This window comes from Pavona decussata, unplaced genomic scaffold (genome assembly GCF_977016875.1).
Source record: "Pavona decussata unplaced genomic scaffold, jaPavDecu1.1 SCAFFOLD_64, whole genome shotgun sequence".
Lineage (NCBI taxonomy): Eukaryota > Metazoa > Cnidaria > Anthozoa > Scleractinia > Agariciidae > Pavona > Pavona decussata.
In genome coordinates this window covers 1,143,132-1,157,500 of record NW_028145484.1, presented here as the reverse complement: position 1 = coordinate 1,157,500, position 14,369 = coordinate 1,143,132, and the positions used below count along the sequence as shown (strand labels likewise).

Below are 14,369 nucleotides of genomic sequence, written 5' to 3'. Positions count from 1 at the left end.
GGAAATGTTGTTTAAATTAGCTGTGGCATCTCGGAAAATTCCTGGGATAAGACCTCAACAATGATGTTCTTTATCTCGGTTTTAAGTGATCTGTGGACCTAGAAATAGAAAAAGTACACAAGGCCTATACTCTTTGGTAATGCAAGTAATAGCCTGTGATCTAACTTTTACATGTAGAAATTTCGAACCTTGAGGAAATAACCCATTTTTTGACTGATACGCCTTTTGGCCGGCTTGAATGTATGGCAGTTAACTGTTGTCTCAGAGGCGCATAAATGGAAGTAAAGGGGAAATTATAAGGATGAGTAAACACAATTGACATATGAAGGAGTCCCACTTCTCTGCGATCAGAGATCTCTCCGATTAAGAGGATAATTTGGCTCAATTTGGCAAACAAAATGAGCGAGCGGATGAAAATCGGACACCGACTGATAAAAATTTGTGGTATGCCGGCAGTGCAACAGATTTTTTTTAATCAGGCCTACTTTCACCAACGCTACACCAACAGAAAAAACGAAATTGGCCGACAACTTGTAACGTGTAGATTGGCCCATACAATTGAACCTTCCAATGGGGTTGGTAAATTGGGACGAGTAAAGGCGCTGTTCCACCACGCAAGTTTTCTTGCAACTTGCCTCGCAATTTTGTTTCACGAATCGTTGCCTAGTATAGCATGCCCTGAAATGAGCATGTCTCGTAATATTTTGTTGCAGAGACAGTTACCAAAAGTAGAACTCGGTTCTATTTCGTGCAATGGTGATTACAATAAAAACATTGCAAGCTAAGCTCATTTTAGGGCATGTTAGACGACGCAACGTTTGGTGCAACTTGTGTGGTAACGGTGTAAAGAAATTGCGAGACAAGTTGCAAGCCGAATTGCCTCGTGTAACACTGCCTCAAAATTAGCTTTGAGTCGCGCCGGTTTTTAAACGACGTGACAATCCCTCTATGCGCAGGGACCAAAAGGGTTCATTTTGAATCTTTAGATTAACACCAGCTTGTAAATATTCCAATGAATGTTATTCAACAATAAATTTCTATAGTGACAAAGATTAAGTGAGGCTCGACCGAACAGGTCCCAGTGAGGTATCAAGAAGTATCCTTGTAGGTTTATACATCAAGTAAAAATTCGATAAGCATATATAATTATAACCACGACTATGTACAAGAAAAACTTTTACAACAAAACTGACGAAAAACAAAACCATCAACTCAATGCGTTGCACTGAAAATGTAAGAAAATTTAGTCCCTCCATCCAGTAAAGATAATAGGCCATTTCCGAGCTGCTTTGAACCTCATTTTGAAAACGAGGCGTAGAGCAAAGTTTCTATTATGCAACCTCGTTCGCAGGGTCTCTAGAGGAGAGACCCTGGGAACGAGGTTGTCTATTATGAAAATTAGTTTTCATACATATGCAAACAAAACTACTAATTTTCATATGAATAACTTTGCACTTAGACTTGCTTTTAAAATGAGATTCACAGCAACTCGGAAATGACCTTCGACGAGGGACGACGATCGTAGATAGGTACGCAACTTGAACAGCTGCGATATAATGGAAGCCTGAAAAGAAATTTGAATTTGAACAGGATTCCAGCCCGCTATCTCGGCGATATTGGTGCAGTTCTCACGTAGTTCATGGAGTCGAATCCTGTAATGTTCAAACCCTGATTTTGCTTTTTTCTTTTGTTTGTTTCTTTTTTTTTGTTTGTTTGTTGGGTTCTTTGTTTGTTTGTTTGTTTGTTTGTCTGTTTGTTTGGATTTTTGCCTTCATTTTTGAAACTTTTCAAATTGCCTCCCTCACTGCGATGGCCTTCCCTACTGCATTGAATCTGCCATCCGCTATTCAAATGTGTACCTCATATATTCACCCTGAATTTTACACTATTTTATCGACAATTTTATACAATAAGCTCATGCATAAAACAAAACTGGCTAAAATATGGACAAGAAAAACGTAAGGGAAAAGTTCTAGGAAGCTCCACTGGTTGCTCTGAAAATTAAAAACAGACTACTGTCGATCAAGATACGTTAGGGGGCCGATTACATGAGCCGGACTGGCTCGATTTGCCACGATGACATGGCTTCATTTTACTTTAAATTTGTTAACTAATCATTTTGGCTGATTTTTAATCAATCAGTCAAATAGCTTGTTTCTTCATTCGTCACATTTAACTGGAAATGCGTACTTTTCGATGATCAATCTCGTTGTCGTGTGAAATTTTGTCGTGAAAAAATGCTGCCCGGTAGGCGACGTACATACAAAACTCTCAACCCGATTTTTTAACGGATCGCTTATTCCCGTATAATTTGTTGTGATTAACAGACATGCCGAGATGTCGAGCCTGCTAACCGGTCCAGCCCAGCTCATGTAACTGGCTCCTTAGAGTGTTCGAAGAACTGAATCATACAGCATCTGTCACACAACTTGCGCATACAGCCGCCTCTCGCCAGAGACAACGGTTTTTAAATAAGTGCAGAAGAAAACCATAGTAGTTACTCTGCTCCAATCACAGCACAAGCAAGCAACAACAGGAACCAATCCATCGTACAAGAAAAGATGGCGAATGTACATTTTAACCACAATACCTTGCAAACTTAGCACAGCCAGTCAGCCCGAGGAGTGCCGGAAATGGCACGACGAAAGTTTTCATCGCGCCATTTCCTCGCCGAGGACAACATGCACATAGAAAGCAACATTTTTGGCGAAATTCCCCTTGTACTAACAAAATTGTGTTTGCTGCGTTTGCAATTTCATAGTACCTGTTTTAGTTTTTTCTTGCTTTCTAATCGTTTTTAGACTTTTCCTATGCTAAGAATTATGGATAAATGTACCAGTTGTCATCTTTTTCGGTACGGTGCATTCAAACCCTAGGAAAATACAGGTAAGCGGCGTTAAGCGCGGGAAAACCCGTGTGAGTAAAACGCAATTAATTTTGCTTTTACATCCGAATGGAAGAAAGTTTGTAAAGCAACAACATAACGAAACCTTATATCGCAAAACCAAACACTAACTTTGACTTTTCGCCACTCAACTGAAAACTATTTAAGAAAACTTGAAACACTTCGGCAGTATCAGAACTTGCTCTTAGTTATAATTCACTGTTCGCTAATTTAGATCTGACACGAGTTGTGTTAACCACAGCTCCCCGTAACTAGCAGCTGTGCTTGCATGTTCTTCTCCAAACAGTTTTCTTTTAACGTCTAACGCGTGCTGGAATGACTGGACAGCGGAGGTGTAGTCACCAAGCTGACGTTGTGTGATCCCGAGTAAATGGTAACTATCAGCGGTGGTTGCATGTTCTTCTCCAACCATTTTTCTTCTAATATCTAACGCGTGCTGGTGTGACTGGAAAGCAGAGGTGTAGTCACCAAGCTGACGTTGTGTGATCCCGAGTGAATGGTAACTACGAGCTGTGTCTGCATGTTCTTCTCCAAACAGTTTTCTTCTAACATCTAACGCGTGTTGGTCTGACTGGAGTGCAGACGTGTAGTCACCAAGCTCATGCTGTGAGATCCCAAGTTCATGGTAACTATGAGCTGTGTCTGCGTGTTCTTCTCCAAACAGTTTTCTGCTAACATCTAGCGCGTGCTGCTTTGATTGGAGAGCAGAAGTGTAGTCACCAAGCTCATGCTGTGCGACCCCGAGTGAATGGTAACTATCAGCGGTGTCTGCATGTTCTTCTCCAAACAGTTTTATTCTAACATCTAACGCGTGTTGGTCTGACTGGAGTGCAGAGGTGTAGTCACTAAGCTTATGTTGTGTGATCCCGAGTGAATGGTAACTATGAGCTGTGTCTGCATGTTCTTCTCCAAACAGTTTTCTTCTAATATCTAACGCGTGCTGGTGTGACTGGAGAGCAGAAGTATAGTCACCAAGCCCATGTTGTGTGACCCCTAGTGAATGGTAACTAACAGCGGCGTTTTTATGTTCTTCTCCAAACAGTTTTCTTCTAACATCTAACGCGTGCTGGTGTGACTTGAGTGCAGAGGTGTAGTCACCAAGCTCATGCTGTGTGACCCCGACTGAATGGTAACTATCAGTGGTGTTTTTATGTTCTTCTCCAAACAGTTTTATTCTAACATCTAACGCGTGCTGCTTTGACTGGAGTGCAGAGGTGTAGTCACCAATCTGATATTGTGTGACCCCGATCTCATGGTAGCTACCAGCTGTGCTTGTATGTTCTTCCCCAAACAGTTTTCTTCTAACATCTAACGCATGCTGGTGTGACTGGAGTGCAGAGGTGTAGTCACCAAGCTGATGTTGTGTGATCCCGAGTGAATGGTAACTATGAGCTGTGTCTGCATATTCTTCGCCAAACAGTTTTCTTCTAATATCTAACGCGTGCTGGTGTGACTGGAGAGCAGAAGTGTAGTCCCCAAGCTCATGCTGTGTTACCCCTAGTGAATGGTAACTATTAGCGGTGTTTGTATGTTCTCCAAGCAGTTGTATTCTAACATCTAACGCGTGCTGCTTTGACTGGAGGGCAGAGGTGTAGTCACCAAGCTGATGTTGTGTGATCCCGAGTGAATGATAACTATGAGCTGTGTCTGCATGTTCTTCTCCAAACAGTTGTCTTCTAACATCTAACGCGTGCTGGTGTGACTGGAGTGCAGAGGCGTAGTCACCAAGCTGATATTGTGTGATCCCGAGTGAATGGTAACTGTCAGCTGTCCTTGCATGTTCTTCTCCAAACAGTTTTCTTCTAACATATAACGCGTGCTGCTTTGACTTGAGTGCAGAGGTGTAGTCACCAAGCTGGTGTTGTGTGACCCCGAATGAATGGTAACTATGAGCTGTGTCTGCATGTTTTTCTCCAAACAGTTTCCTTCTAACATCTAACGCGTGCTGCTTTGACTGGAGTGCAGAGGTGTAGTCACCAAGCTGATATTGTGTGTTCCCGAGTGAATGGAAACTATCAGCTGTCCTTGTATGTTCTTCTCCAAAATGCTTCCGAGTTATATCGAGTGCACGCTGATATACGTGAAGAGCGTCCTGGTAGTTCTCTTTATTGAAGTGGAAATCTCCAAGATCAAGGTAACACTTGACGAGTGCTTCCTTGTGTACGCTCTGTAAATCAACAGATTCTCTACATTTCTCGAGTGATGCTTTATGGTAACTGATTTTCGTTTGATACAGTTTTCCTGGGTCTTTGATTTCATTAAAACGCACGGTAATAGCAACAGCAAAGCGGTGAAAATTGAACAATCCAACGGAAATTGGAAATTGTGTTTGCGTTTCTTCTAAAATTCGTAGCATGTTATAACTAAAATATTCCTTATCCTCATTGTCACAGAAACTTCTTGTTGCTTGGTACAGAAGCAAATTAAGTATTGATTTTAGTGGCTGATTGTGGGGCACGACGTCCGTGTCTGCGTGAGGTGTCGTTTCCTTGATAGTTTCTTCTTCTCTGTTTTCCATTGGCGGAATAATAAGTAGTTGCTTGTCTCCTACTTTTTTGCATTGCTGGGTTGCCTTGTTGTAGTAATGCGCTGACCTGGACGAGTCATTTAGGAACTTATAATATACGGCAAGGACCTGGAAAACGAAAAGCTTTAGGACGGCCTGCTCTAAGGTTTTGTCTAGTCCCAATATAGCCTCTTGTAAGCAGTTAATTCCGATGTCAATTTTCCCGGAAACCAGCTGACATATGCCTGAATAGCACAAGCTCTTTCCTTTTTCTTCGCTTAATAACGCTGGTGTCGACAGTCGCATTTCTTTTGCTTTAGAAAGAAAATGCTTCGCACTTCCTTCTCCACCCCAATATGCATCTCCAAAAGCCTTTGAAGAAAGTAATCGACAGTAAAACCCAGTAGCCTCAAGCTTGATGGCGGTGTCAATTGCAGAATCGTAAATCTTGAGAGCGATTTCCCCTTGTAAGTAAAAAAGGGCATCCAGAAACAGATCTGCTTCTGCTAGAACGTCAAAGACTTTGTCAGCTATTTCAGAATGTGAACACCCATCTAAAAGGCTTTGAACAATACTTTGATCATCTTCATAGAACGCAATGAATGCCGACATAGAATGACCAGTTAGAAACTGTTCATTAAGTTTCTGGAAAAGAGAAACGCAAAACTCACAGAAGCGCCTTTTTGAGTTCTGAATAATCTCCTTCATTTCATGCTCTCCCTTTTCTCTAGCGAATGATTGAAGGAGCTTGTGCATAGAGAATGAACCTGGTTTTGAACTTGAATCGATGAGGGATTTTCTACAAAGCCGTTGTAATATCTTTTTGGCCTCAAAAATCCTTGTCTCACCCAAAACAGCTGCAGCAACCTCTGTACTAAAATTTTCAGGAAGAATAGACAAGGACACCAATGCTTCTTTTTCTTGTACAGAGAGTCTCTGGAAAGAAGAGTCAAAAAGAACCTGTAATCGATGATCTGTTGGATAATCTGGGTTGTCCAACATCTCAGCGATACTTTCGGTATCGGTCCCCATGAAATCATCTAGAACCTGGCTTGTCTGGGAAGTATCGTCGGAAATTAACGAACACAATAGTTTTATAGCTAAGGGAACATGCCCGCAGATTTGCGCAACTCGATTGCAGTCGGAGGTGCAAGCAGTTGGAAGTAATTCGTGAACTAGAGCTTTGGAGGAGGCTTCATCTAATGGTCCTACTCTTAAAGACTTGTGGCTTTGAAAATGCAAGTTCATAAATTCGAAAGACTCCCTCGTTGTGACGACAAGTGTCAACGTTTCATTTTGCCAGAGAATTTCTTCGAGAAGCCGTACGACGTCTGTCTTCACATTCGGCAAGTAACCTTCTAATAGGTCATCAGCATTATCAAGAATAACTACAATACGTTCTGAAATCTCGCTTACTTGCTGATAAAGCTCATCTTCAGGGGATAGAGCCGATGACTGGTGATTTGTGGTGAATTGTCTGAAAGCCCTAAGGAGCTTTGATTTCAGATCTGCAACTGACTGAAGTGATCTCAACGAAAGGAAACAGACAGGTAATCCTTGAGATTGAAGTTCGTGTCCCACTGCGATTGCAACTGAAGTTTTTCCAAATCCTGGTGAGCCCCAGATCGAAACGATTCGCGCAGATTCAGAAGTCACGTGGCCGATGATCTGCTGGCACTCGCTCTGGCGGCCGGTGAAGCTAGGAACCAATAAAGGAAGGAATGATCTTGGGAGCGATTTGTTCGTACCTTTGAAAGGCAAAAGACAAAAACAATCTTCAAAATGTTTCCAAATGCTAAGGTCAACACTTAAAACCCTTTCATCCCTTTCTCTTACGCTTACCACTTTGTAACATCCCCACTCAAATGGAAGTCAGATTCATTCCTTTAGGCCACCCCCTCTCCCTTCTTTGTTCGGTGATGATAGAAAAAGAGTTAAAATACGAGACACTGGATTAATTTAAGAGCAAAACTAAACTTTGTGATCTATTTGATATAAAAATAAGGGATCTCTTTATCGACGCCATATTTTGCTTACCACATCCCTAGCGCGCGCTTACTATCATCATTAAAAGAGTGAACCTGTCAAGCGCGCGCGAACTGTGTTCGGCCACCTTAAACCAAGCATAATACAAAACAAAGCTGAAGCCTTTGTCAGTGTAAAATATTGAGAAAAGATTTAAAGCTATTCACTTGGTTGGTTCAGTAAAACTTCACTCATGCCCTGATATTGGTAATGGTAGCCTGCGAGCAAGTTCTCTTAAGGTCATCCGCGCGAGGATCGTCGCGAGCGGCGAGCGAAGCGCGAGAGGTATTGGGGCGGAGGCTCCCCCTTCCCTCTCCCCCCCTCCCCCCATAGTCTTCCTGCGGCTCGCTTCGCTCGTAGCTCGCGTTATCCTCTTGCGGATGACCTAAAGCGAGCCGGATTGCTCGTAGGTTATGGTAATGGTTGAGCTTTCATAATCCTCACAGGTACCAAAAGGGACCGAGCGGGTACGTATTACACGTATATTAGGGAACAACAAAACGTTAATCTCTACTGTAGGTCTGCGCTAGTTGAACTTCTTTGTCATTATTTCAATGCGTTCAACTTAGACAATGTAGCCAAACTAAATTGGTAGGAACGGCATTCAAGGTAGAAAAGAAACTGACAAATTTACTGTAGTGTAAAGATTTGATCATTTTACGTTGTTGGTTTGTAGAACTGTGACAGGAAGGGTATTTACCAAAATCCATACTGCACTTGCAGGGCATCTATTTCGTTCATTAGATATGACATAGTTTTGTGGCGTTTTCTTTGTCGCACCTGTACTTTAAAATACTTTAATTTGCCATCGATAAACAGTGAAACCTCACTCTATGGACACTGGGACACTTACTTACCATGAACACCTTATTATCACTTACATTTTGGCTTATCCGGATCAATCCATTTCTCATAATTTAAGCTTAGTACCTGGAGTTTTTGATTGATCCTGCCCACCATCTTGCGCTACCTTCAGCTCGTCGATCTTTCCTTCCAACATGGCGATGTCTTCTTTGCTAGCGGTCCCTCCTTCTAATTTCTGCTTCAACTCGTTCATCTTGGTCCCCTGCGCATCGATCTTTTGCTCCAGTATGGTGATGTCTTCTTTGCTCGGAATATCGCTTTCCATTTTCTGTTTTATCGCAGCTGAGTTCGATCTTAACTCTTTGATATCTGAACTCATATTTTCAAGTATCACGTTCGCACGAGTATCCCTCTCATCAGCTTCGTTTTTCGCTTTTATTAACTCTTTGAGTTTTTGCTCCAACATGGCGATGTCTTTTTTGTCAGCAGTATCGCTTTCCACTCTACGCTTTATGGCAGTGGACAGCGCTGTCAACTCGCTGATATCTGAGCTCATAGCTTCTAGAAACTTGATGTGCGCCTTAAACTCCTCCATCATACGCTGTTCCAACCTATGGACCTCATTTGTAGGAAAATCTGATTCAGTCAAACTTCCAACGGCATCAATCACAGCTGTCGCAGCTCCAAGAGCTTTGAATGCATCTTTAAGGTGTTGCACACGTTGGTCAAATGTTATTTTGTCCATCTCCGAGGTTGTCGAATGGCACAGCGAGTTCCTTAGAAGTCGAAGTTGATCAATCGCAAGTGCAAATGTTTCAGCATTGTTTCCACTTGGGCTCACTACAGATGCATGAAAACTTCCATGAGGTACACCACGGGGCTTAATGTACAAATCACTGAGTGTTCTGCGGCGACCTGAGCTATCTGGTAAGGCGAAGGACTGCGCAAAGATGGTGGCCTGGAATAAGGCGGTACAATCCCATTTATTGTAAGACAGGTGAGTAGGAACTCTGGTTGTACCACCCTCTGTGGACACAAACAGATTTCTCACAGCAAGGGAGTCATCCCAGAGCTGGAATCCAGGGCTATGTCCAAAGGTGTTGTTCCACATGGTTTTGAAAGTCTGGCGTAACGCTTTGGGGAATTCATTTAAAACGAGGGATGAAAACTTGAAGTAATTCAATTCTTCGTCTCGATAAAGCCGCAACGCCATCTCGTATCAACATGTGTTACAGATGATACTCAGGGATCCAACTGGACTTGAATTAACTGAAACCAATGATACCAGACAATAAATTGTGACAAATACCCACTTTTTGGCAGTCTGAATTATTTATTTAAATCGACGCGCAAGTCTCGATTCAGACTTTGAAATCACTGGTCAAGCGCGCCGTAGATTGACTGAAAGCATGCAATCCAAAATATTACTTTGTCCTTGTTTGGCCTTTCTTTTTTGGCCTTTCTTCTCTTCTCGTCAGTAGCTAACAAATGTTGAATATCTGTGGCCAAGTTCATCAAAAATTCGTCCAGTTTCGGTATAAATTCCAAGCTCTTTTCGAATGATATTAATTGTTGTTACTTTAAGGTCTCTCACAGCCGTTTCCAGCATTTATATTTTGAGAGATGAACGCTACCACTTTTTATCAGTTGATACAACGATAATGGTATTAAACGAGTATATAATCATTGCAAAACAAGTCATGGTCATTTTCTCGGATTGATATCTCACCATAACAAAACAACAACCTGTGAAAAAGCCCTTATTTTAGCTTGAAGTGGTTACTATTATATTAAAAAACAAGCTAGGTGACCCCCATTTATCTATGGAACGGTGATCACCTGCAAGTTTCTCAAAGTTTAAAAAAACTATAAGGAGGGATTCTTAGCCACTTGTTTTTAACTGGTTATACTGTTGCTATGGTCACCTATCAAGTTGTTATAATCCCGTTCATCTACTGTGCTGTTGCCGAGACGTGTTTGCACTCCTACGGGGATGGCGTTGGAAACCATGGCAAGGTTCGTTGCGTATTTTAAAAAATCATAACTTTCCTCGTTTTTAGTTCTTGTTACAAATTTCAACCAAATGTTAGTGAAAGCGATTTACATAACAAAGTGAAGACTAAGATCTTTTTTGCGAATTCAAGATTAACGTGATTAATACAAAACCAATCAGCATTTTCTCACAGCATGTCGGCTTTGAGTGGAACGCATGGCGAGCGTAAAACAAAGAGAGAAAAGGCAGCCAATTTGAAAATAATCCATAAAGCTGTCAAATGTCTGAGAGGATAATAACTCTTTTAAGTGGAAGTAATGCATAACCACCCGTAATTGTACTTTAGACTCGAATTATAGATTGAAATTAAAACTGTAATAACTTGATTGTTTTTTCTTTGCTGACTAAATCATTTTCCCACTTTTTGAAATACCCTTAATGTCTCCAAAAATCGTTTGCTAGCTAAAGAAAACACAGTTTGTTAGGTGTTACGTCTCGCCTGTTTTGTTTCGCGTCAGATCAACAGTCACGACCCAAAGCCCCGAAACAATTCAGAATACAACACAGTCATTAAATAAATCGAAATAGCGGAAAGCCAGTCAGCTAAAATTAGCTCTGTGGCTCTTGTTTAGTGCCATTAATGCAGATTATCGGACGTGCAAAAATGTCCTTACAAGAGCATTTCTCATCTTATTTTGGTCTCTAGTGATATGACTTAACGTTAAGAGTGGTCAGGATGGTTTTAGTTAAGATATTCTTGCCCATAGCTCAACACATACACATTTTAATTATTATTCATAGTTCCGAATGTAGCCAATATCAAACCAACAAACACGAGTCAAAGATCCTTTTGTATTTCAGATCAACACCAGACAAGCTCTTCCTTTTTCAAAAAACTAGTAAAAAGTCCGTCACCATTTCAGATAAGTGGGTACTGAAATAACCTGCTTCAATCTTTAAATCTTTAAGGGAAACCACTTAAACGGTACCCGAATGTCCGATGGGAGTGTACATGCTTATACACGTTGTACAAAAGGAGGGGGATTGAGGGGGGATTGGGGGGGGGGGGTAGATCTTACCATTTGGGAAGGCTCTATAATGAAACTAGACACACTAAGAGTCTAGTAAAACTAGTAAGCCTGATCATTCAAATCAAATTTGTCCGTGTCATTTACAGTTTGCTGGAAACAATCCAAGTCATCGTCCAAATACACGCGGGGCCATCTAAAACTAACTCAGTAATCTTGAAAAACAACTTTCCAGTTAAACTTATCTTTCAGTCCTTTGCATTTGTTTCAATCATAATGGACCGTTATTAAACAGTTTCAAAACTTGTCTTTATAACGTAGCTCCCGACGGAGGAGCAATTCTCATTTAAGTTTGCAAGATAAAGACGAAATTATCTGCGCATGTAAGCACCTATTTACAAGAACCTCCGTTTTATTTTGAAAAACAAAATAATTACATAAAAAGAAATACCTATACTCTTTCAGGATTCATACAATTGGTTGCTTAGGACCGTAAAATGTTCGCCAGCGAATCCTGCGCGGGGCTCAAAGGCCTTCCCCTGCTTGAAACTTCGCTTCGACAGCATTTCAGTTCCTCGAAGGTCAGGCGGCGTTCGAAGACGACAGGGCGGAAGCTGCAAGTTTTGTCTTGGAGCAATGAAGCCCCACTTTTCCTCATTAAAGGATGCAAAACCCCAATTAAACCTTTTGTGACAGCACTGGGAACCTTTTTTATGCCGCATAAAACTGAGTAAGATTCAACTTCAAACATTGGAGGATCTAGCAGCACGGACCAATGATCAATTAAGCCTTCGTCAAGGACTACAACAGGGAGTTTAGTAATTGTATACTAAAACTGTCAAGTTGTAACGTTACAAGCCTATAAGCTATACATACAAAATACAATACCTGAATAAACGACTTCAGTCTTGAGAAAGTTGTTTGGGGACACTATAAACGGCGGTTTGTTACTGCATCTCAAAGCAAATGGCTTGCAAACTCTTATGAGTTACATTCTGAAAAAAACCGACAAATAATGCAGCGAAATGCAGCGTCACTCCTCAATTTGCGTAATAGTTAGACCCTTGACAGTAGTGGAGTTTTCTGGCGTGTCGAAACTGAAAATTCCAAACTATTTACGTCAGCAGAATATTTATAAGTGTCATTTGCGATGGACGCGACGGTGTGTAAAAACAAAATAATAATGAAAACAAATTTTCGTGAATCGCCGGTGCGAGCTCCAATACACGGGCTACGCGGGTTCAAAGTACATTTTTTCAATCCAATATGGTTTACAATCTTCACACTGATTTTAGCAGCCTTAAGGCTGGTTTACACGTGCGATAAGCATAAGCACTAGGTAACATAAACAAAGGCAGTGAATTAAAATTTTGGCGCAAAAATTTCAAATCCAAGATGGCGGACGCCGAGGAAGTATTCAGCGACGAGGAGGTGTTGTTGCTTGTTCTTTTCTTGTGCTTACGCTTGCGTTTTCCCGGTTTACACGAGCGATGCAACGACGCAAACATAAGCTCAAGTACAAGTAAAAGGAACGATTTCCTTTTCTTGTACTTGCGTTTTTGCTTGCGCTTATGCTTGCGTTGCCCCCGGTTTACACTTTGGTTTCTTGTGCTTATGCTTGCGTTGTACCTGTAAACCAGCCTTTAGGGCCGATTATATTTATAGATCTGGTTGTAGACTGAATCGAGCTTTAAACGAGGACTCCAGAAATCAAGGCTACTGAGCTTAGCTAAGCTTGGTCTTAACGGAATTATTAGAACATAGGGTAGCTGCAGCTCATGAAGTCTACAACGAACCGTGGATTAGCAAGTCCGGTTATTGTTTTGACTTCACCTTAGTTACTATGATTGTATGTTCATGAACTGCATACATTATCGCGCATTTAATATTTAAAGTGCCCCTGGGACGAAAATTTCATTTTCCATCTTTTTGCATTTTCGTGTAGAATATGACCTTCTTACTCATGTTACCAAATTTCAATCCTTTACAGCGACTGGAGGTTTGTTTTTTTTTTTTTAGCCTTTTATTCAAGATTTGACGGCCGCCATTACTTGGCCTTGTTCCGGAAGTTAACAAGGCCGCTTGGCTCAAATTACAGGAAATGACGTCATTGGCTCAACACGAAAAATTCCACACGGCTAATTTTTATATGGATTCTACATCATAAACTGTATTCTGCTGTTATTTAGTTCGCAACAGCAGAATACAGTTTATGAAGCGGAATCCATATGAAAATTAGCCATGTGGAATTTTTCGTGTTGAGCCAATGACGCCACTTTCTGTAATTTGAGCCAAGCAGCCTTGTTAACTTCCGGAACAAAACCAAGTAATGTCAGCCGTGAAATCTCGAATAAAAGCTTAAAAAATAAAATACTTCCAATCAACTTAAAGGATTGAAATTTGGTAGCATGAGTAAGAAGGTCATATTCTACACGAAAATGCAAAAAGATGGAAAATGAAATTTTCGTCCCAGGGGCAATTTTAATATATATTTGAAGTAAAGTACGGTAAACAAATTTTAGATGAAGGAAGAAAAATTTTCTCATCGCAGTATTCAGCTTTCGGTTTTCGGACACTGAAAATAAGGGCTACGTGGCACTAGCAAGAACAAAAATGATTGGAGAGTAATTTTAGAGCGTTATTTCGACGCGACTGATCCAAGTCAATGTGATTTGAAGGCACCGCCAGGATGCTAAAAATAATAAAAATCCCATTAGAGAAAGAGTTTGACGAGCACGGGAGACAATGAGCACTTGGCTGCAAATACGACAGTGTGGGTACTCTTTGCTGGCAACTGGAATTGTAGACTACAAAACAGTCGTCTCCCATGTCCCACACTCTGTTTATACACTCGCTCCAGAGCTTTCGTGTGAAGACCGCGCGCATACGAATGACAGACCAACGCAAAATATACGACTGTTTTGCAGTCCACTGGAACTGGAGGTTACCCTTTTTAAAAGCAATCAACCAGACTTGCCACTAATTGCTTCCAGAAGCGAGAACCAGTTCCGAAAATCTTCGAGGTCTGCTTCTAGTTTTAACTTTTCCCTTCCTGTCTGTTAATTTTACATTTTTCTAATGTACTGGGTCCGCAGTAATTGGCTTGCG

General features: G+C 41.2%; 2 protein-coding genes and 1 pseudogene across 5 annotated transcripts in view; 1 reads left to right on the top strand and 2 right to left on the bottom strand.

Annotated features, from left to right (window-relative positions):
- The window catches only part of LOC146478312 (uncharacterized), a 175,554-nt pseudogene that overhangs the window by 44,758 nt on the left and 116,427 nt on the right, over window positions 1–14,369 (bottom strand). The window lies entirely within an intron of this gene.
- LOC146478317 (uncharacterized) overlaps window positions 1–14,369 on the bottom strand; it is a 65,125-nt gene that overhangs the window by 676 nt on the left and 50,080 nt on the right. Inside the window, exons 1-3 of one of the 3 annotated variants that reach the window (XM_085111852.1) lie at window positions 12,145–13,147; window positions 8,367–9,499; window positions 1–7,159 (exon numbers count right to left, since the gene is read on the bottom strand). The exon at window positions 1–7,159 is cut by the window's left edge and continues 676 nt beyond it. In XM_085111852.1, the coding sequence (XP_084967978.1) occupies window positions 3,111–7,159; window positions 8,367–9,453 (5,136 nt within the window). In that variant the 5' untranslated portion in view covers window positions 9,454–9,499; window positions 12,145–13,147 and the 3' untranslated portion in view covers window positions 1–3,110. Of the gene's footprint in view, window positions 7,160–8,366; window positions 13,148–14,369 lie in introns of those variants that run through there. The other 2 variants (XM_085111851.1, XM_085111850.1) reach the window with 2 other exon arrangements.
- The window catches only part of LOC146478318 (microfibril-associated glycoprotein 4-like), a 193,619-nt gene that overhangs the window by 147,336 nt on the left and 31,914 nt on the right, over window positions 1–14,369 (top strand). The gene's annotated exons all lie outside the window — the stretch shown is intronic.